Genomic DNA, 21,350 nt, shown 5'->3' with positions numbered 1-21,350 from the left:
GAATTCTTCGAGGAGCTAATGAGTAAATTAGACAAAGGAGAATGAGTAGATGTGATCTATTTGGATTTCCAGAAGGCCTTTTACAAGGTGCCGCACAGGAAGCTGATAAATATGATAAGAGCCCATGGTGTTAGGGGCTAGGTAGTGGCAAAGGTAGAAGATTGGCTGACTGGTAAAAGGCATTAGAGTGGAGATAAAGGGATCTTTTTCAGGACGGTAGCCAGTGGCTAGTGGAGTTCCACAGGGGTCCATATTAGGACCACAACTATTCACATTATACATTAACAATCTAGACAAAGGAACTGAGGGCATTGTTGCTAAGTTTGCAGGTGACACAAAGGTAAGTGTAAAAGATAGTGTTGAAGTGGGGAGGCTGCAGAAGAAGTGGGGACAGTCTAGGCAAGTGAGCAAAGCAGTGGTAGATAGTATACAGTGTGGGAAAGTGTAATGTTATGCACTTTTGTAAGAATAAAGGTATAGATTATTTTCAAATCAGGGAAAGGCTTTGGAAATCTGAAGGTCGAAGGGGCTTAGGAGTCCTGGTTCAGGATTCTCTTAAGGTTAACATACAGGTTCAGTTGGCAGTTAAGAAGGCAAATGCAACATTCAAGCGGACTAGAATACCAGAGAAGGGATGTGGTGCAGAGGCTGTTTAAGGCACAGACCAGACCACATTTGGAATATTGTGAGCAGTTTTGGGCCCCGTACCCAAGGAAGGATGTGTTGGTGTTGTAGTGTGCCCAGAGAAGGTTTATAAAATTGATCCTGGGGATGAAGGGCTGGTCATACAAGGAGTGGTTGAGGATTCTGGTCTGTACTCAATAGAGTAGGATGAGAGGGTGGATCTGATTGAACCTTATGGAATACTGAGAGGCCTGAATACAGCTCATGTGGAGAAGATATTTCCACTTCTAGAAGCAGGAGGACCCAAGGACACAGCCTCAGGGTGAAGGAACGAGATGACTAAGAACTGAGATGAGGAGGAATTTCTTCAGCCAGAAGGTGGTTAATCTGTAGAACTCATTTCTGCAGAGGACCGTGGAGGCTACATATTGAGTGTATTTAAGAAAGAGACAGATAAGTTCTTGGTTAGTAAGGGGACCAAAGTTTATGGGGAGAAGGCAGGAGAATGGGGGTGAGGGGGGGGGGTGGTGTTGAGAAACACATCAGCCATGATTGAATGGCAGGGCAGACTCAATAGGCCAAGTGGCCTAGTTCTGCTCCTACATCTGATGGTCTTGTGGATAACATTCTGACCTCTGGTCTCTAACTGCTCGTTAAAATGCTCAATGCTAACAAACTTCCAAAGGAACAGTTACCAATAAGTGAAGGTTTCAAAGAGTTTGCTTTGAATCTGCCAGAGTTTTAGTGCAGCCAGTGCAAAGACAAGTGGTGTCACATCACTTCTGTTGCAACAAACCCACATTGAGATCCATTTTGTGCTGCGGTTTCTTTGAAAAGAACCATGGTTTCACAATTAAGTATCACCTCAATTGCCCTGTGATTGCAGTCACTTGTTTAATTTAGCAGAAGAGTAGCTGTCCTGTACCCATAAGCCATTTTTGAAAAAGGTTACACACTTTATTACAGAAAAGCACTGGCAAAGTTGCTGCACTTACCAAGTGAACATATGGCACAAAGTAGCCTAATACTGCAGTGGCGACTCCAAAGGCCCAAACCCTGTATGTTACCTTCCTGAACACTCTTAGATTTAGGTACTTCTTAAATCGCTGGAGGCACTTCGGTTCTTCTGTTTTGTCAGGCTTATTTCTTTCTCCACCAGAGGGCAAAGACAACAGAGGTTTATACATCAAAGATAAAAATATCTGTATGAACATGAGTACACTAAGAATCTGCAGTGTATGAGCTAGACCGAGTGCTTCGCCAATCTTCTTTAACAGAAAAGGCATAGTGACGGAAAACAGGCTGCTACCCGCTGTCATCACACCATTTGCAAGTCCTAAGCGACTTCTAAAGTAATGGCCAAGAATGACTAATGAAGGCTGGAAAGCAAAAGATGATCCACATCCAAAGAGAATTCCATAGGTGAAATACCTCAGTTCCAGGGACCTGTTAAAAACAATAGAAAAGTGTATTATAGTAGATTACATGGCACCTTCCACGGAGAGGTGTGCTCTTTTTCCACATTAAGAGTTCACCCAGTCAAAGTTACAAAACTTAATTTTATCTAATTACTTAATGAAAAAATCGAACTGAAGAGAAAACAAGGAGACTGACACCATTCAACCTACTCCAGTTGAACCAGGATACATGAAATGGGCAATTCATATGATTTTTCAACGAAATCCCCAAATTGAGAAGAAATTATCAGATGGTGCTTTCACTTTGAATCCCCTAACTGCTCTTCACAATCACCACTGACTCCAGCAAAGGATAATCAAATCTTTAACCCAGCGTGGACAATGAAAGCAAGTGAAGACAGTGAATGATAGCCATTGTATTAAAATATCCCTTTGTAGACAGTGATTGTATTCCAGGATTTGATTCATTTGTCATCAGAAGCCCTTATGATGAGGATCCTCTAAACCTGCATTCCCTGGAATGTGTCTCTGAAAACCTTTCATGCCAGAGATAAGTAGCAATGCCTAAAATTAAACAAAGGCAAGTAGTGAGGGAACCAGGGTCAGGAGAGGGAAGTGGCGATTTGTGAAATGTATACATTCTTAAATGGAATAGATAAGGTATCTTAAAGTAGGATTCTAGGATCAAAAAGAAATGACAATAGATTAAAACAACTGAAATATACATTTAATGCTTATTTTAGGTAGTACTCATTACCCAAATAGTGACAAATATTTAGATTTTTCTGTACATAAGTTAGTGAAGACAAACACAATAGGAATTTCCAACATCCAGGCTGCACTTGATGAGGCAAATGGACCTCTCTTGTCTTTAATAGTTCTTGTGTTCCTGAGATTATTTTATTCTGCTGGACTAATCATTATTCCATGCAGCGTTGCTTCTTCCACACAGAAGCAAACCCATTAAAGTCTATTTGGTGATAGTGACCATAACTGCCTCACATTCTACATAGCTATGGAGAAGGAGAGGATTAGGCAAAATGGGAGGATATTTAATTGGGGAAGAGGAAACTATGATGCGATTAGACATGAGTTAGGAAGCATGGACTGGGAGCAGTTGTTCCATGGTAAGGGAACTATAGACATGTGGAGACTGTTTAAGGAACAGTTGTTGGGAGTGATGAGTAAATATGTCCCTCTGAGACAGGCAAGAAGGGGTAAGATAAAGGAACCTTGGATGACGAGAGCGGTGGAGCTTCTAGTAAAAAGGAAGAAGGTAGCTTACATAAGGTGGAGGAAGCTAGGGTCAAGTTCAGCTAGAGAGGATTACATGCAGGCAAGGAAGGAGCTCAAAAATGGTCTGAGGAGAGCCAGGAGGGGGCACGAGAAAGGCTTGGCAGAAGGAATCCGGGAAAACACAAAGGCATTTTACACTTACGTGAGGAATAAGAGAATGATCAAAGAAAGAATAGGGCCGATCAGGGATAGCATAGGGAACTTGTGTGTGGAGCCTGAGGAGGTAGGGGAAGCCCTAAATGAGTTTTTTGCTTCTGTCTTTACGAAAGAAATGAACTTTGTAGTGAATGAAACCTTTGAAGAGCAGGTGTGCATGCTGGAATGGATAGAGATAGAGGAAGCTGATGTGCTGAAAATTTTGTCAAACATTAAGACTGACAAGTCGCCAGGCCCGGACCAGATTTGTCCTCGGCTGCTTTGGGAAGCGAGAAATGCAATTGCTTTGCCACTTGCGAAGATCTTTGCATCCTCGCTCTCCACTGGAGTCGTACCTGAGGACTGGAGAGAGGCAAATGTAATTCCTCTCTTCAAGAAAGGAAATAGGGAAATCCCCGGCAATTATAGACCGGTAAGTCTCACGTCTGTCGTCTGCAAGGTGTTAGAAAGGATTCTGAGGGATAAGATTTATGACCATCTGGAAGAGCATGGCTTGATCAAATACAGTCAACACGGCTTTGTGAGGGGTAGGTCATGCCTTACAAACCTTATCGAGTTTTTTGAGGATGTGACTAGAAAAGTTGATGAGGGTCGAGCTGTGGATGTGGTGTATATGGACTTCACTAAGGCATTTGATAAGGTTCCCCATGGTAGGCTCATTCAGAAGGTCAGGAGGAATGGGATACAGGGGAACTTAGCTGCTTGGATACAGAATTGGCTGGCCAACAGAAGACAGCGAGTGGTGGTAGAAGGAAAATATTCTGCCTGGAAGTCAGTGGTGAGTGGGGTTCCACAGGGCTCTGTCCTTGGGCCTCTACTGTTTGTAATTTTTATTAATGACTTGGACGAGGGGATTGAAGGATGGGTCAGCAAGTTTGCAGACGACACAAAGGTCGGAGGTGTCGTTGACAGTGTAGAGGGCTGTTGTAGGCTGCAGCGAGACATTGACAGGATGCAGAGATGGGCTGAGAGGTGGCAGATGGAGTTCAACCTGGATAAATGCGAGGTGATGCATTTTGGAAGGTCGAATTTGAAAGCTGAGTACAGGATTAAGGATAGGATTCTTGGCAGCGTGGAGGAACAGAGGGATCTTGGTGTGCAGATATATAGATCCCTTAAAATGGCCACCCAAGTGGACAGGGTTGTTAAGAAAGCATATGGTGTTTTGGCTTTCATTAACAGGGGGATTGAGTTTAAGAGTCGTGAGATCTTGTTGCAGCTCTATAAAACTTTGGTTAGACCGCACTTGGAATACTGCGTCCAGTTCTGGGCGCCCTATTATAGGAAAGATGTGGATGCTTTGGAGAGGGTTCAGAGGAGGTTTACCAGGATGCTGCCTGGACTGGAGGGCTTATCTTATGAAGAGAGGTTGACTGAGCTCGGTCTCTTTTCATTGGAGAAAAGGAGGAGGAGAGGGGACCTAATTGAGGTATACAAGATAATGAGAGGCATAGATAGAGTTGATAGCCAGAGACTATTTCCCAGGGCAGAAATGGCTAGCACGAGGGGTCATAGTTTAAAGCTGGTTGGTGGAAAGTATAGAGGGGATGTCAGAGGCAGGTACTTTACACAGAGAGTTGTGAGAGCATGGAATGCGTTGCCAGCAGCAGTTGTGGAAGCAAGGTCATTGGGGTCATTTAAGAGACTGCTGGACATGTATATGGTCACAGAAATTTGAGGGTGCATACATGAGGATCAATGGTCGGCACAACATCGTGGGCTGAAGGGCCTGTTCTGTGCTGTACTGTTCTATGTTCTATGTTCTAAGTGGGAAAGTTCATTTAACTCTGCTGATAATTAACACCTCTGAATCAATATTCAGCCCAAACTGCAATTTTTAAATTTCAGCAGCTGTACAATTTATTTGTTTGGGAAAAGAAAAAGAAATTGCACCCAGTGTACATGATCAGAAGCGAGGGTACATTTTCTGAGTCAGTTCCAGGCACGTGCCAGAACTTCAAGGACTCAAAAAATTCAATTCCAAACATCTACAACCAAGATGTGAAGACAGATCAGCATTAAAAACAAATACCACTTTAAACCATTTGGTTACGAGACTTAAGGTGTACTCGGATAATCCTAGCCCAGTACTGCTGGATAATCTATCCTTCAAGATGCAAATAGAACATAAACGTTGTTAATTACTGAGACGAACATCCCATATTTATTTCATTGAACTTATGTTCATTTAAAACACTAAAGAAATTGCAGTATCCAATGTACATAAAGTATAAGTATCACGAGAACATCGGATAAAGTGAATGATGAATCCGAAATGACAGAATATTAGCTCTGAGGAAGGGTCACTGGACTTGAAACGCAACTCTGAGTTTTTCTTCACAAAGGCTGCCAGACCTTTTCCAGCATCTTCTGTTTTTGTTATTGTTGTTGTTGTGACAGAATATTAAGATTGAGTTAAGTACAACATCAAGTTTAAAATTCAGCTCAAATGGAAGGAGTGCTACGCTGTGAGAAATGCTATCTTTGCATTCTCGGGCAGATGTGTGAGATCTCATGACACAATTTTGGGGAACACCTGGACAGTTTTCCCCAGTGGTTAATGTTTAGCCTAACCAACAATTAAGAACAAATGCCCAACAACTATTACATTGTTGTTCAAGGGACCCCGCTGTGTGAAAATTTGCTGCTGTGTTTCTGATATAATCAGTTGACGTTCATGATAATCTTGTATAATTCCTGGCCCGGCACCTGGTTTATTATGAAAATCTGGTAAATAAGAGAAGTATCCAATCAGGCTAATGGTGAACTTTATTTGTTTCAGTCTGGACAGAACACAACATTTTTCTTTCAGTCACTGAAGCTGTATCATTGGAAGCTAGTGCCGTCAGACTGAAAGCAGCAATGTGGTGTTCTTTTTAATCGATGCAAGAGATACTGCTGTTTGTTACCCTTTCATAATACTGTTATTTAAAAAAAAACATAAAAATTTATATCCACCATTACAGCAACTCAAACCCACATACCTGTAACTTAGAACATGTGTACATTGTAGGGAAAAATGTAACATTAACTACATCCATCTACTATGCATTAATTTAACAACTTATATTTACACAGCACTTTTAATATAGTAAAATGTTGCAAACTGTAAATCAGACAAAAATTAACACTAGTTAAAAAGGATTGTGGTCCTTCAGCATAACCTAGCAAATGAGCTACATTTCCTGATTCTCCTTCCTTTAGGATGATGACAAGTTATATTCTGCAAACATTATTACAAATGTAATCTCAATATTCACCAGCTTTGGGGTCTCCTCCCCAGCAAACAAGTTATTCAACATTCATTCTGCAATGTGCCTTGTGCTCTGCTCTTTTATCAGCAGAGGGGAGTCCTTCAGATCATTTTTGCCTCACCCTTTGAAGTCAAAATACTTGAGTTTTTGGTCGAAAACAGCAACTGCCTTGACAAATCATATCAAAGAAGACTTCCAGCTGTAAGCTGCTTCTTTATCTCTTTATCTGTCTGATTTCATGGATGAGCTAGTACCCCTCCATGCTGAACACCAATTGGAGGAAGCACTGCAGAGGACTTCAATGTTGATCAGTCCATCACTTGAGTGCTCATGAACACCAATGTCAACCGACTGTCTGAATCCTAAAGGACATTGTTGAGTGTCTGAAGTTAGCAATTAACCTGTAAGTATTTCCATAGTCTGGGTGATTTATTTTAAAATATTAAGCCATGTAAATAGTGTGGCTACAAGACCAGGAAATTCTGCAACAATAACTCACCCCTGACTATCCGATGCCTCCACCATCCATAAGGCACAAGGCAGGAGTGAGTTTTGTTTATTCATTCACAGGACAGCAGCATCACTGGCTAAGCAGAAATTATTTCCTCATCCCTAACTGCCCTTGAAGGTGGCAGTGAGCTTCCTTTTTGAACTGCAGCAGTCCTTGACATGTAGGTGCCTCCGTGGTGCTCTTGGGAAAGGAGTTCAAAGGATTTTAACCTAGCGGCAGCAAAGTAACAGCAATATAGCTCCAAGTCAGGATGATACATAGCTTTCACATGGTGGTGTTTCCATGTATCTGTTGCCCTTGTTCTCCTGGTTTGAAAGGTATTGGGAGTTACTCCAGTGCATCACGATAGGCCAGAAAATTGCACAATAAAATAAAACAATGGATTGCAAATGGGTTTCTCTGCACTTTCTGTTTTTAGAACATAGAACATAGAACAGTACAGCACAGAACAGGCCCTTCAGCCCACAATGTTGTGCCGACCATTGATCCTCATGTATGCACCCTCAAATTTCTGTGACCATATGCATGTCCAGCAGTCTCTTAAATGACCCCAATGACCTTGCTTCCACAACTGCTGCTGGCAACGCATTCCATGCTCTCACAACTTTTTGTTCCAGAACTTTAGAGACTACATTGACAGAATTACAGAATAGCAAAATTATTTCATTGCAGGTGGAGCATCTGTATTGAGTCTGTATTGAATCTTAGTATTTTGCGATAGTGCCCTGTCCCTGTAACCCTGCACAAATTTCTATTTAAGTCATCATCCAATACCCTCCCAAATGGTTCACCTGAACCTGCCTCGAACACATTTCTGAGCAGACCCTTCCAGACCCTAACCATGCACTGTGTGAAGAGGTGTTTTCTCATCTCACGTTTGTTTGTTTTGCAAAACAATTTAAATCTGTGTCCTCTGGTTCTCGATCCTCTAACAAACGCGAATGGTTTCTCTCCTTCTCCTCTGTCAGAGCCCCTCATAATTTTGAAAATGTCTAGCGGGCATCCTCTTTACCTTCTCCTCTCCAAGGAAAACAGTTCCAACCTCAGGTGGATGATAGTGAACTGGTATTAAAACACACCCACACTAAGCTCGCTATTCAAATAACTGAAAACTGAAAGACAAAAAAGTATTAGGAAATAAGAAAAGATTAACTATCAAAACATTACTCAGTTAGTCATGGTAGCTTCAACTTTTGTACAATCTCATTACAAAGGAAAAGGTAAGTCTGATTTATCTCCAGGTTTATCAAGTAATACTGTGGGGTTCAGACTGTATTCCAAAAATTAGATTTTCTTAACTCCACAGGTTTCCTTTAGTGTGCTCCATACTACTCATTTTTAACATGAAGCTTACAAAAAGCATTACTAATGAATAAAATCTAAATTTATGCAAAATACATCAGAAAAAAACTTTTAAAAAATTAAAACTATTAACAGTGTAGAGCACTTCCTCTTAAAGCCACTAGGTGTCACTGTAACAAAACCAATAGGCTGTTTTCTGAGCCATTCCATTGACAGTTACGAGGGACGTAACTGACCCTCCCTGTGTACAGCAACACACAAAAAAAGTCATTATGTCCTTTAAGGTCAATGTGCTCATCTATATCAGAGGCTAGCAGTACTGTGGTGAATGACTCACCTCCTGGCTCCCCAAAACCTGTCCACCATCTACAAGGCACAAGTCAGGAGTGTGATGGAATACTCCCCACTTGCCTGGATGAGTGCAGCCCCAACAACACTCAGGAAGCTTGACACCGTCCAGGACGACACAGCCTGCCTGACTGGCACTACATCCACAAGCACTCACTTCCTCCACCATCGACGCTCAATAGCAGCAGTGTATACTATCGACAAGATGCACTGCAGAAACTCACCCAAGCTCCTCAGACAGAACCTTCCAAACCCACAACCACTTCCATTCAGAAGGACAAGGGCAGCAGATACATGGGAACACCATCACCTTCAAGCTCCCCTCCAAACGACTCGCCATCCTGACTTGGAAATATATCGCCGTTCTTTCACTGTCACTGGGTCAAAATCCTGAAATTCCCTCCCTAATAGCACTGTGGGTCAACCCACAGCAGGAGGACTGCAGTGTTTCAAGAAGGCAGCTCACCATCACCTTCTCAAGGGCAACTAGGGACAGGCAATAAACGCTGACCAGCCAGTGATAACCCACATCCCACAAATGAATAGAAAAAATCTGCCGCAATTTCACACAATGTAATAAAAAGAGTTTCCAAAGAATACTGGAGGGGCAATGTTTGAATGGTTCAGAGATTAGGACAGTACATTCAGGAGGGATGTACTTGATGACTGTGTAAAGGCAACATTACTCAGCTGAGCAAAGTAGGTTTTGCTCTGTTTATCTGGCAATTATCCTGGGGTCTTCGAATCGGGAGGCAAATGGAGGGATTTTAAAAATCATCCTTCAGTCATACATTAGGTAACCTTTGAGAATTATTGTGTAATAACTCATGCCAGAAATTCGTGTGTGGGGATATCTGGTGAGTACATAATTGGCTGAGACATGATGATCAGTCTACAGTTAGATATTATCTTGGGTCAAACATAAAGAAACACCATGTGGTTATCTGCAGAACAGCAGCCCTTAATGAATTAATGTTTCTAAATGAGGTGGAAGCAGAAATGGAAAAAACATGCCTATAAATACCAATCCCTGGCTCTCCATACATTTCAAATGTGGAGGTATTTGATAGCACACCATTACCAGTATGGCTAATTTCAGCTTCCAGTTTAGTCTGCTCCCTTCGCTAATTTCACCTTCCAGTTTAGTCCGCTCCCTTCGCCGATTTCACCTTCCAGTTTAGTCCGCTCCCTTCGCTGATTTCACCTTCCAGTTTAGTCTGCTCCCTTCGCTAATTTCAGCTTCTTGGGCTGTACATGACACATGAATCTATTTTTGTTATTTCAATGCTATCAAATTTCCAGAGTTTTGTCACATTATGTAACTGAGCTGCAGTGCTAAAGCATAGAATTTTTTATTTGCTTGAGGACAGGACTGTGCCATATTTGTTTGAGTTGAGCTTGTGAATCAATGTGCCCTGAGCTACTTCAGATTCCAGTGTCCAGAAGCTGCCTCTAGGGTGAGGAGAGTTGCGGAAATGTGGTAAGGCAAAAATACTTCCCTAATCAATCCAAGTGCTCCCTATCCCTAATTACTACTATGCCTCATGCTGTCCATACATCGTGTACAGCCCTGCCATTAACCATGAAGCTATCACGCTCTTCGAAGTTTACCTTGGTTCATGTCTGCCAGTCTGTGGATAGTTGGAGACCAGACGTACCACAAAAAGATATACTTTGCGACCTCTCAGAAGTCCTGATGCACTGACTCCAAGGGAACTGTCCAGAAAGTTTAAACTTTGAATGGACAATTTCTCTAGCTCCCCAGTACACTAGGCAAATGTTTCTGCTTTGCTTTGCTCGATAGTTACCTTGGTCACATAAAACAATTTAAGCCATACTGGACTATAAGGTCATTATAATACTGACTGACCCCCAAATACCCAGTAGCCAACCCAACAACCCCAATTCCCACTCGATGTGCCTGACTCATGCCAACTCTCACTGACATTCTGACCCCATGACCCTCTGACTGCACTCACTCACCCCATTTCCAGCTAGAAATTCTGAAAAGAGAATTGTTGGCCTGTACCCAATGAGATTCCATCTCCCTGTACTATGACTGAAAGCAGGCTCCTTCCAATGGTTAACCAGCTGGTAGCTAATTCAGGTAATTAAATGAAAGGGGACACTCAATGGTAACTCAAAAGCTGTTTAATCACACAGCTCTTCCTTGAGGCTTCTTCTTGCTTGGTTGATGTTTTGTAACTACAAAGCTGAAAACATGAATCATTTTACCAGGAGCTTTTGCTTACCAATCCACATCCAACAACCTGCTCTGAATACCCTGCTGACATTTTGACAGCTTTGACAAATTTCCCCACAGCCGCTGAAAGAATGCAATATATTCTAAATAAAGCAATCCCCCATAATCTTAAATATAAATGTCAATTTACCCTATCACCAAGGGTTGCCAGTCCTTTAAAACTTCCATGATCAAAATGCATATCTTCGCCTAAAACTAATTAGCTCTTCTTTGGGCCCAACCTATCTACATAGCAAGTTTTGTTGAAATCCTTCCATTAGTTTTTCAAAGATTTTAGTCCAAATTTTATAATGACCAGATAACTGTTGATGGAGTTGTGGACCCTGCAGAATGGTTAACATAGCAGACTCCAAGGGTATTAAAGAGAAATGGATAACTTTGCTTGTCAATTCCCCTATCCATGGAACCTTCCAGAACTGTCCATTTATATTGGAGAAATGGGGAAATTCTGTTGCAGCTGAGGAAAAGTTAGACAATTAAATACGTAGTCTAATTCCTAAGTATTCAACTTACAACACACTCCCAATTACATAGTCTCCAGCCCACCATACCCCAGATGCTGACCCAACGCATCCCCACTAACTGAGGATCTGACACTCCTTCCCCCAGAGATAACAAGGTGCAGAGCTGGATGAACACAGCAGGCCAAGCAGCATCAGAGGATCAGAAAGGCTGACGTTTCGGACCTAGACCCTTCTTTTTTCTGAAGAAGGGTATAAGCCCGAAACGTCAGCTTTCCTGCTCCTCTGATGCTGCCTGGCCTACTGTGTTCATCCAGCTCTGCACCTTGTTATCTCAGATTCTCTGCATCTGCAGTTCCTACTAACCCTTTCTTCCAGCCCCAGATTAGAACCCCCTTCCTTACCATAAGAACCAACATTCTCCACCCACCATTGCTGCTGCTGGACTTTATACCTTAGACCCACTCCCAACATAACCTAAATACTTCATTACTTTCCTCGCCTCTTTGCACCCTGGCACCTTATCAGTGTGACACCACACTTACCTGACACCCTATGCCCTCCCTATCTGGCATCCTAAGCTCACATTTACCTCACAAACTTACCCTTTCACAAGGTCAAAGTGACTGCCTGTGATGCTGGATATTTATATCATCCAACGCAGCAACCAACTGCTGTGATAAATTGTTTTCTTTCCACCAGAGTCTGCACTACGAGAGAATGGTCACACTATGTCTCCACGTTTCTGAACAACACTGAATGGAATCTCACATTAGCAACGTGCAGCTTTTTCTTGACGTTAAAAAGGAGCAGCGTGGAGATCTGCTGTGCGATTGTCACTCTTCACCGAATCCAGCCATTTGTTTACAAACAAACAGACTAATAAATGGGTGAAACCATCGAGTGGCAGAGGCAGTTATCCCCCAGTTCATCGACATAATGAAATCTTCTAAATGACTGATTGTGAGACAGTTGGAAGGGTTCAGGAAGGGTTTCCGAGGATGCTGCCAGGGTTGGAGGGTTTGAGTAATGGGGAGAGGATAAATCGGCTGAGGCTATTCTCCCTGGAGTGTCAGAGACTGAGTGGTGACCTTACAGAGATCATGGGTAGGTCGAATGGTCAAGGTCTTTTCTCCAGGGCAGAAAGTCCAAATCTAAAGGGCACAAGTTTAAGGTGAGAGGGGCAAAATTTAAAAGGGTGGTGCGCGTATAGAATGAGCTGTTAGGGGAGGTGGTGGAGGCTGATACAATTACATTTAAAAGGCATCCAGATGAGTATATGAATAGGAAGTGTTTAGAGGGATAGGGATCAAATGCTGATAAATGGGACTAGATTAATTTAGACTTATCTGGTCAGCATAGACAAGTTGGATCGAATGGTCAGTTTCCATGCTGCACAGCGCTATGAGTTTATGACACAACGGTGCCACAATGTCACACATCATCAGGGCGCTGGTGCTGTAGTGGTAACATCATTGGGCTAGTAATCTAGAACCCCAAGCTAATGTCCAGGGGACAGGGGTTCGAATCCCACCATGGCGAAATTTGAACTGAATAAAATTTGGAATTTAGAAGTAGCCCAACGGTGACAATTGTTAATTGTCATTAAAACCCTATCAATTCACTAATGCCCTTAAGGGAGGAAAATCTGTCATAGCTGATCTGGCTCCAGGCTCAAAGCAGTTTGGTTGATTCCTGAACTGAAAAGCAAGCCAAACACTTGGAGCGCAGTTAAAATGTGCAATGAACGATAGCCAAGTCAACAATAGCCAGCCCTGATAAGTGATTTTAAAAAATGAAGCTGTCAGCTCAGAACAGTTGAAAGCACAGCCGGAAGTTACTTTTGAGAGTTAGTAAGAAATGCTGACACTGGAGTCAGAGATAACACAGTGTGGAGCTGGAGGAACACAGCAGGAGGCAGCATCAGAGAAACAGGAAAGTTGACGTTTCAGGTCGGGACTGTTCTTCAGAAATCTATTCAGCTACTTTTGGATGATAGGAATTCAATAACAAAGCAAAAGTGGCAAGGCTAAAGCCAGGTCTTAAAAAATTAATAATCTTATCAGATCCTACTAAGAGGGAAGAGAACATATATAAACCCTGGAGGGAGAAGGCTAAAAAAGAGTTAACTAGGACAAATATAGAATTTACAAAAACAGGATAACAAGATGAACAGGAATATCAAAGAAGAACCTATAAAAATAGAAAATATACAAAATAACTAGATTAGCATTTCCCAAGTACAACAGGAAGCAATCAGATGTGCAAAAAGTAGAATCTGAGAATGCACCCAAGATAGTCAGTATAACCAAGCCATGCCTTTCCAAGTAAATCTAAGGAGAAAATATTGAACGTCATGCTCTCCCTCAAAAGCAATAATCCAACTAGAAGTGACTTCAAAATAAATCAGCTGGAAGCTTGTAATAGGCTAAAATGGCACCAATTTTTTTTTCCATCATTAGGTTCCTTCTCCAAGTCCAGTATGACAGACAAGGCAGGAGATATGTGAAGCACCAATTGTCATTTCTGAGCAAGTCTATTGGGCTTGTAAGGTACAGGGTATACTGTACAGGCTGCCGATGTTCCTTTCATTATTCTGCTCTCAACTGTGCTGCCTTCATCTTCACAATGAGATGGTGAATGTGGAGGCAGGTCATTATTTGGCTGCCTCCCGTAAGATTATGCTCAAGGACCCACTGCTAGCATACTCAAGGTCTAGATCCAGAAAGGGTCCCAACAACCACAAGTTGAAACTAAATAATTGGGGCATGGCGTCAAATTTGGGGCGATGTGGTAAATTGAATAGTAGGGTCCCAGCCAAAGAGAAACACATGATGAAAATTTAATTGGATGCTGACAGGCAGCAATAAAGTATATTAGTCAAAGAGTAAACCAACAAATAGGACTGGAAAGTACAAAGAGAATAAAAAGAGAAAACTAAGGGCAGTATATGTGATTTTTTTATGGGTAAGTCACCACAAGTTATCCCTAACTCAGCTATTTATTAAGAAATCTCACAGTCAAAGCACTGAAACAATGGTTTAAACTTTATCGCATGTAGCAACCAAAATAACACCCCACAAGGAAGGAAGTTAAGCCTCACAACACAACTTGGCCGCCACTCAATTAATGGTGATATTTAGCTACAATTCCAACCAACAGCATTTGTCTCGGGAATTGTCCACAGTTCAATACTTGTACAGTGGTGTTCTTTGAGGTTCTGCTAATGAAGGGGCTCTAGTGTTGGATACTTATACAGATTTCCATCCTTCAGGTCTATGATGCGGTATTAATGATTCTTTTTACCCAAAATATTTTAAGTCTAAAGCTGGTGTTAAGAAAGTTGTGAATCTTTGGAACTCTCTCCATGAAAAGACAGTGAATGCAGAGTCCTTGAATATTTTTAAGATAGAATGGATAAAGTCTTGTTATGCCAGGGTTGTGAGGTGGGCTGGTGAAAGGTCATCAGGGAAAGGTGGAATTGTGGCTCTGAAGTTACAATCAAGTCGGTCATGAACTTAGTGAATGGTGGTACTAAATGAGGAGGAATGAGCTGAATGGAAATTCTGGATGACCTCCTCCTATTTCTAATTTATACTGTATGTTATTTCATTGTGGAGTATTCCAGCCGTTAATGCTGTTTCTTTGCCCACAAATGCTGCCTGACCTGCTGAGCATATCCAGCACCAGATAGATAGGTGGGTAGGTAGGATGGATGACGGATGGACGGATGGACAGACGGACGGATGGACGGATAGATAGAGAGACAGATCCCTGAGACAGAAAGAGAGATACATACAAAGCTAAAGGGGAAAACATGAAGAGAGGGAAGCAAACAAGGAGACACACAGAGAGAATGTATCTCATATAACATACATGTAAGAAACGAACAGAGAATGGACAATTGTGTGAGGGATGATTAATTAATTTGGGTCAAATTTCAGTGTGGAGTCTGCACATTCTGCCCGTGTCTGCGTGAGTTTCTTCCTACAGTCTAAAGAGGTGTAGGTTAGGTGGATTGACCATGCTAAATTGCCCATCATCTCCAGGGATGTGCAGGATAGGTAGATGAGCTATGGGAAAATGCATGGTTACAGGGATAGGGCAGGGGCTGGGGCCTGAGTGGAATGCTCTCTGGTGGTTCGGCATGGAGTCGATGGGCCAAATGGCCTGCTTCCACACTGTAGGGATTCTAAGATTATGCTCATCTTGAGCTTGCACACAAGTCCCTAGAACACACCAGTTGTATCTTTCAGATGACATCACTAAATTGCCAGTTTTACAAATATTCTTTATCTGTTGTTTTTTTCCCCCAGGTCCCTGCCTACAGGTAGGATTGACCTATAGCGCTATGAGGAAGCAGGTACTGAATCCACAGTAACTGGAATTGGGAGTTAACCCAATGGCACCAATGCGATTCACTCCAGCTATCCAGTGTGACTACATACCCTACTACCTTGTTTCCCCAGGATGGGGATGCTAGAAGTTCCAATTTACTTTCATCACACACCTACCTGCCTTTCACTAGTGTGGGCTGGAATGATTTACAATCTCATTCCCAACCTGTTTGGCTCCATTATGGATGCACCTTCCTTGACTATTAAATCCCGGACTGGGGATTTGAATCTGGAGCTTCAGGCTAAAAGGCAGGGACACGAACTGCTGCTACATCACAAGACTGACTGCAATCAGATTCAAATGTATTCCATATAAAGTTAGTGTTAGCAATGTTAGAACTATTTCTTAAAGAGTTTCTACAGAGTAAATATAGAGAAACTGATTTTGGTGGCAGAAGGTGATCTAAGGACACAAATTAATGTAATGGATAAACAACCAGAGGTGACATTAGTTTTCTTCATGCAGTATGTTGAGTTAATCTGGAACAAACTGCTTGAAGAACATGGAGACTGACTTAAGAATAACTTGCAATAGACAATAGGTGCAGGAGTAGGCCATTCAGCCCTTCGAGCCAGCACCACCATTCATTATGATCATGGCTGATCATCCACAATCAGTATCCCGTTCCTGCCTTATCCCCATAACCATTGATTCCACTATCTTTAAGAGCTCTACCTATCTCTTTCTTGAAAGTATCCAGAGACTTAGCCTCCACTGCCTTCTGGGGCAGAGCATTCCATATATCCACCACTCTCTGGGTGAAGAAGTTTCACCTCAGCTCTCTTCTAAATGGCCTACCCCTTATTTTTAAACTGTGTCCTCTGTTTCTGGACTCACCCATCAGCCGAAACATGCTTCCTGCCTCCAGAGTGTCCAATCCCTCAGTAAACTTGTACGTCTCAATCAGATCCCTCTCATCCTTCTAAACTCAAGTGTATACAAACCCAGTCGCTCCAATCTTTCAACATATGATAGTCCCGCCATTCCGGGAATTGATCTCATGAACCTACGCTGCACTCCCTCAACAGCAAGAATGTCCTTCCCCAAATTTGGAGACCAAAACTGCACACAATACTCCAGGTGCAGTCTCACCAGGGCCCTGTACAGCTGCAGAAGGACCTCTTTGCTCCTATACTCAATTCCTCTTGTTATGAAGGCCAGCATGCCATTAGCTTTCTTCACTGCCTGCTGTACCGGCATCCTTGCTTTCATTGACTGACGTACAAGAACACCTAGATCTCGTTGTACTTCCCCTTTACCTAACTTGACTCCATTTAGATAGTAATCAGCCTTCCTGTTCTTGCCACCAAAGTGGATAACCACACATTTATCCACATTAAACTGCATCTGCCATGCATCCGTCCACTCACCTAGCCTGTCCAAGTCACCCTGTATTCTCATAACATCCTCCTCACATTTTACCCTGCCACCTAGCTTTGTCTCATCAGTAAATTTGCTAATATTACTTTTAATGCCTTCATCTGTATCATTAATGTATATTGTAAACAGCTGTGGTCCCGGCACCGAACCTTGCGGTACCCCACTGGTCACTGCCTGCCATTCCGAAAGGGACCCATTTATCACTACTCTTTGCTTCCTGTCAGCCAGTCAATTTTCATTCCAGGTCAGTATTTTGCCCGCAATACCATGTGCCCTAATTTTGCTCACCAATCTCCTGTGTGGGACTTTATCAAAGGTTTTCTGAAAGTCCAGGTACACTACATCCACTGGCTCTCCCTTGTCTATCTTCATAGTTACATCCTCAAAAAATTCCAGAAGGTTAGTCAAGCACAATTTCCCCTTCGTAAATCCATGCTGACTCTGACCTATCCTGTTGCTGCTATCCAAATAAGTCGTAATTTCATCTTTTATAACTGACTCCAGCATTTTCCCACCACTGATGTCAGGCTAACTGGTCTATAATTCCCTGTTTTCTCTCTCCCTCCTTTCTTGAAAAGTGGGACAACATTGGCCACCCTCCAATCCACAGGAACTGATCCTGAATCTACAGAACATTGGAAAATGATTACCAATGCGTCCATGATTCCTACCACCACCTCCTTAAATAACCTGGGATGCAGACCATCAGTTCCTAGGGACTTATCAGCCTTCAGACCCGACAGTCTATCCAACACCATTTCCTGCCTAATATAAATTTCAAAAGAGAATTGGATTTATACCTAAACAGGAAGGATTTGGAGGACAATGGGTGTACAGGGTATGTGCATAATTGTACTGATTTTTAAACAGCCAGCACTGCTATGAAGGGCAGAATGATCTCCTTTTGTGTTGTTACTATTCTGTGATGCTAGGATTTCAATCAAAGAGACAATCATTGCAGTAAAATTGTAATGTTGTACACTTCTTTTTTAAGTTTAAGAACCATGAGATTAGCCAGAATGTTGAGGAAAACTGACAGCTCAAGCAAAGTGCATCAATTCTGTCATTGCCCCTGGCTCTCGTTCAAGCTCGTTGAACTTTACTAGATTGTATTGTTATTCAGTCTCTGTGACCTACATAAATAGGCCTATTTTTATTTTTCTTTCCGCGCCATTCGGTGGCTCTGTAAGCCCGAATGTTTTACCAAGTGGTTGAAATGCTATGAAAGAATGTAATTAATTCTTTCTCTCAAGTTCAATCTAAATATTGTTGATTTATACAGCACTGGCACAGATACGATGACTAAAAGGGACGTATGCTTTGAGGACATGCATTGCCACTAACAGGGCTTGAAACAATACTCACAGGAGTAAGTTATTTTGCCTGTCCATGGGTTGTGGAAGTTATTGGCAAAGCCATTACTTATTGCACACACTGACATGTGCAAGGCAAAACCAACACTGTCTTATCACTGATAATGGGAACTACAGATGCTTGGAGAATCCCTTGGGGTCTAGGCCCGAAACGTCAGCTTTTGTGCTCCTGAGATGCTGCTTGGCCTGCTGTGTTCATCCAGCTCCACACTTTACTGTCTTATCACTGGTCACCGCTGTCTTATTCTTGGAAACAATACATTGCCAAGCACTTGCTTGGCTCCAGCTCCTTGGCTGACACTGTTGACCACGGAAGAAAATGAAAAATAAGTCAAACTGAAATTGCCAAGTTTAGACAGCTACTGACCTGGAACAGAGATCCCAATTCACCTGTTTCGTGGATAATAAATGAATTCAAAATAGACTAATTCCGCTGGCAATGTCCCACAGCTAGAAAGCATTTGAAACACATCTGGCATTGAACCGTATCAAAGTATAAGCATATGGATAATGATGGGATAGTGGGGAAGGTGCTTCGATTAGTTCACAGGTTGGCGCAACATCGAGGGCCGAAGGGCCTGTTCTGCACTGTACTGTTCTATGTTCTCTATGTTCTATATTCAGATGTCTGTACAGCCACCATAAACACATGCTGGATACCTTGTCTATGTCCAGATGAGGATCAGTGTGAGCATACGGATCCCTCTGTACAAGTGGCGAGTGCTGTACTGACAATAGACAAGGTAATGGTTTTACACTGATAGTGGGAACTGCCGATGCTGGAGAATCCGAGATAACCAGGTGTAGAGCTGGATGAACACAGCAGGCCAAGCAGCAAAGAAGCAGGATCTGAAGAAGGGTCCAGACCCGAAAAGTTAGCCTTCCTGCTCTTCTGACGCTGCTTGGCCTGCTGTGTTCATCCAGCTCTGCACCTTGTTATCAATGGTTTTACAGCCTGTTACAGCCTTTCTGTGGCTATCAACAAAGAGGCTTTTAGTTTTCACTTTACGCTGTATGATCCTTGTTCCATGGCTCTCCTCAGGAACCCTTTGAACTCCCCAGGACATTTTCTTGGCCAACCAGCATCCATTTGACAACCAATCACACCCTTTTCTCTTAGATAACGAAGTGTGGAGCTGGATAAACACAGCAGGCAAAGCAGCATCTCAGGAGCACAAAAGTTTTCTCTTGTAGTCTTTGTTGTTGTGATGGTTTGAAATTCAGCATTCTTGTAATTGTGCTGATCAGTGCAAGTCTAAAAGGTGGAACGACATATGTCTCTTTCCAGCAGGATTTCTCACTTTTGTACATGATATATTCGAATTTTATTAACGTTAAGTAGGGTTAGAATCAGATTTCCCTTGAGACTCCATGAATTAATTACTAATGTTTAGGAGACTTCCGTGAAAACCCCATTAAAAAGCCACTGCCTTTATTTTGAAAACAAAAACACAATTTTATTCACTTACTCGACAATACCAGACTTACAAGGAAAGACTGAGTGATATCATCAGGTGGAAAGGATCCTTTAGGTTTCCAACCAATGTGAGAAGATAGTGCAGTGTGGGAGTTATGTCTTTGTGCTTCCTATAAGTTTAAATGATCCCATATTTAGAGTTAAAACACTGGAGCTTCATTCAGTGTATTTCTTACTGGTCTTCATGAGGTCTGACACATTATTCCCTGGCAGCAAACTTCAGTGCAGCAGTAGGTATAGACCCAATCAGTATATAGTGCATTCTCATAACAATTCATACTAAGTGGAGCAGGGACAGCCAGCGGGCTGAGGGCCTGAGCTCAGTGGGATGGTTGTTGGGCTGGGGACTGGTGCAGGTGACCAATGGCTTGCCAGCCTGGTCAGACCATGTGTGGAAGCCCCCTGCATTGATCTACTCCAGACCCGTTGTAGAAAGACTATAATGTTTAGCTTTCTAACTTTAGTTCCTGATTTTCCAACTTTTACAATGAACAACTGTAAAGTAATGTAACTTTTTTTTCCCCTTTGTGTCTAAGATTTGTACCTAGGTACTTTGTATCTAAGATGGTGTTGTGTGGGCCATCATTATAAACTTTTCACTGTACTCCTGTACTCGAGTACACATGACAATAAACCTAATTCTATCCAATTCTGCATGTAATGTAACAGTACAACATCCCTCTTTCTTCATGTCAATCTAACTGTATCCTTTCTTTTCTTAGAAACGATTAACATTTGACTTTTGTCAATAAACTGAACACTGAGTCTCTTGTACCTTGTTGTATCAAAGTATCATTTACAGTATTGCTTAGTTTGTAGGATGTTGTACCACCATCTGTGGATTAGTCATCTATCACTCATTGGTCCGCACCTTGCACAAGAGAAGTCGTACCTGTCACTCTTGGCGTTGTCGAGTGTTGCATTTGATGTTCCAGTGTCGGGTCCCTCACTGGAGACTTTGCTGGTGTTGCTCAATTTGTTGATGATTTTATTGATGTTTTTATTTGTTGGCTAGTGACGTTGTCATTGTTGTTATCTTTTCAGTTTTTCCAGTTCAGGTGTAGATCAAGTAGGGACTCTACTGCTTTC

At 42.2% G+C, this 21,350-nt stretch overlaps 1 protein-coding gene across 1 annotated transcript in view; it reads right to left on the bottom strand.

Annotated features, from left to right (window-relative positions):
• LOC125458633 (monocarboxylate transporter 8) overlaps positions 1–21,350 on the bottom strand; it is an 85,800-nt gene that overhangs the window by 17,497 nt on the left and 46,953 nt on the right. The window contains exon 3 of the mRNA XM_048544053.2: positions 1,620–2,070. Coding sequence (XP_048400010.1) covers positions 1,620–2,070 — 451 coding nt within the window. The remainder of the gene's footprint in view (positions 1–1,619; positions 2,071–21,350) is intronic.

Source organism: Stegostoma tigrinum, chromosome 15 (assembly GCF_030684315.1).
Source record: "Stegostoma tigrinum isolate sSteTig4 chromosome 15, sSteTig4.hap1, whole genome shotgun sequence".
Lineage (NCBI taxonomy): Eukaryota > Metazoa > Chordata > Chondrichthyes > Orectolobiformes > Stegostomatidae > Stegostoma > Stegostoma tigrinum.
The sequence above is the reverse complement of the archived record's forward strand: the minus strand, read 5'-3'. Positions and strand labels throughout refer to the sequence as shown.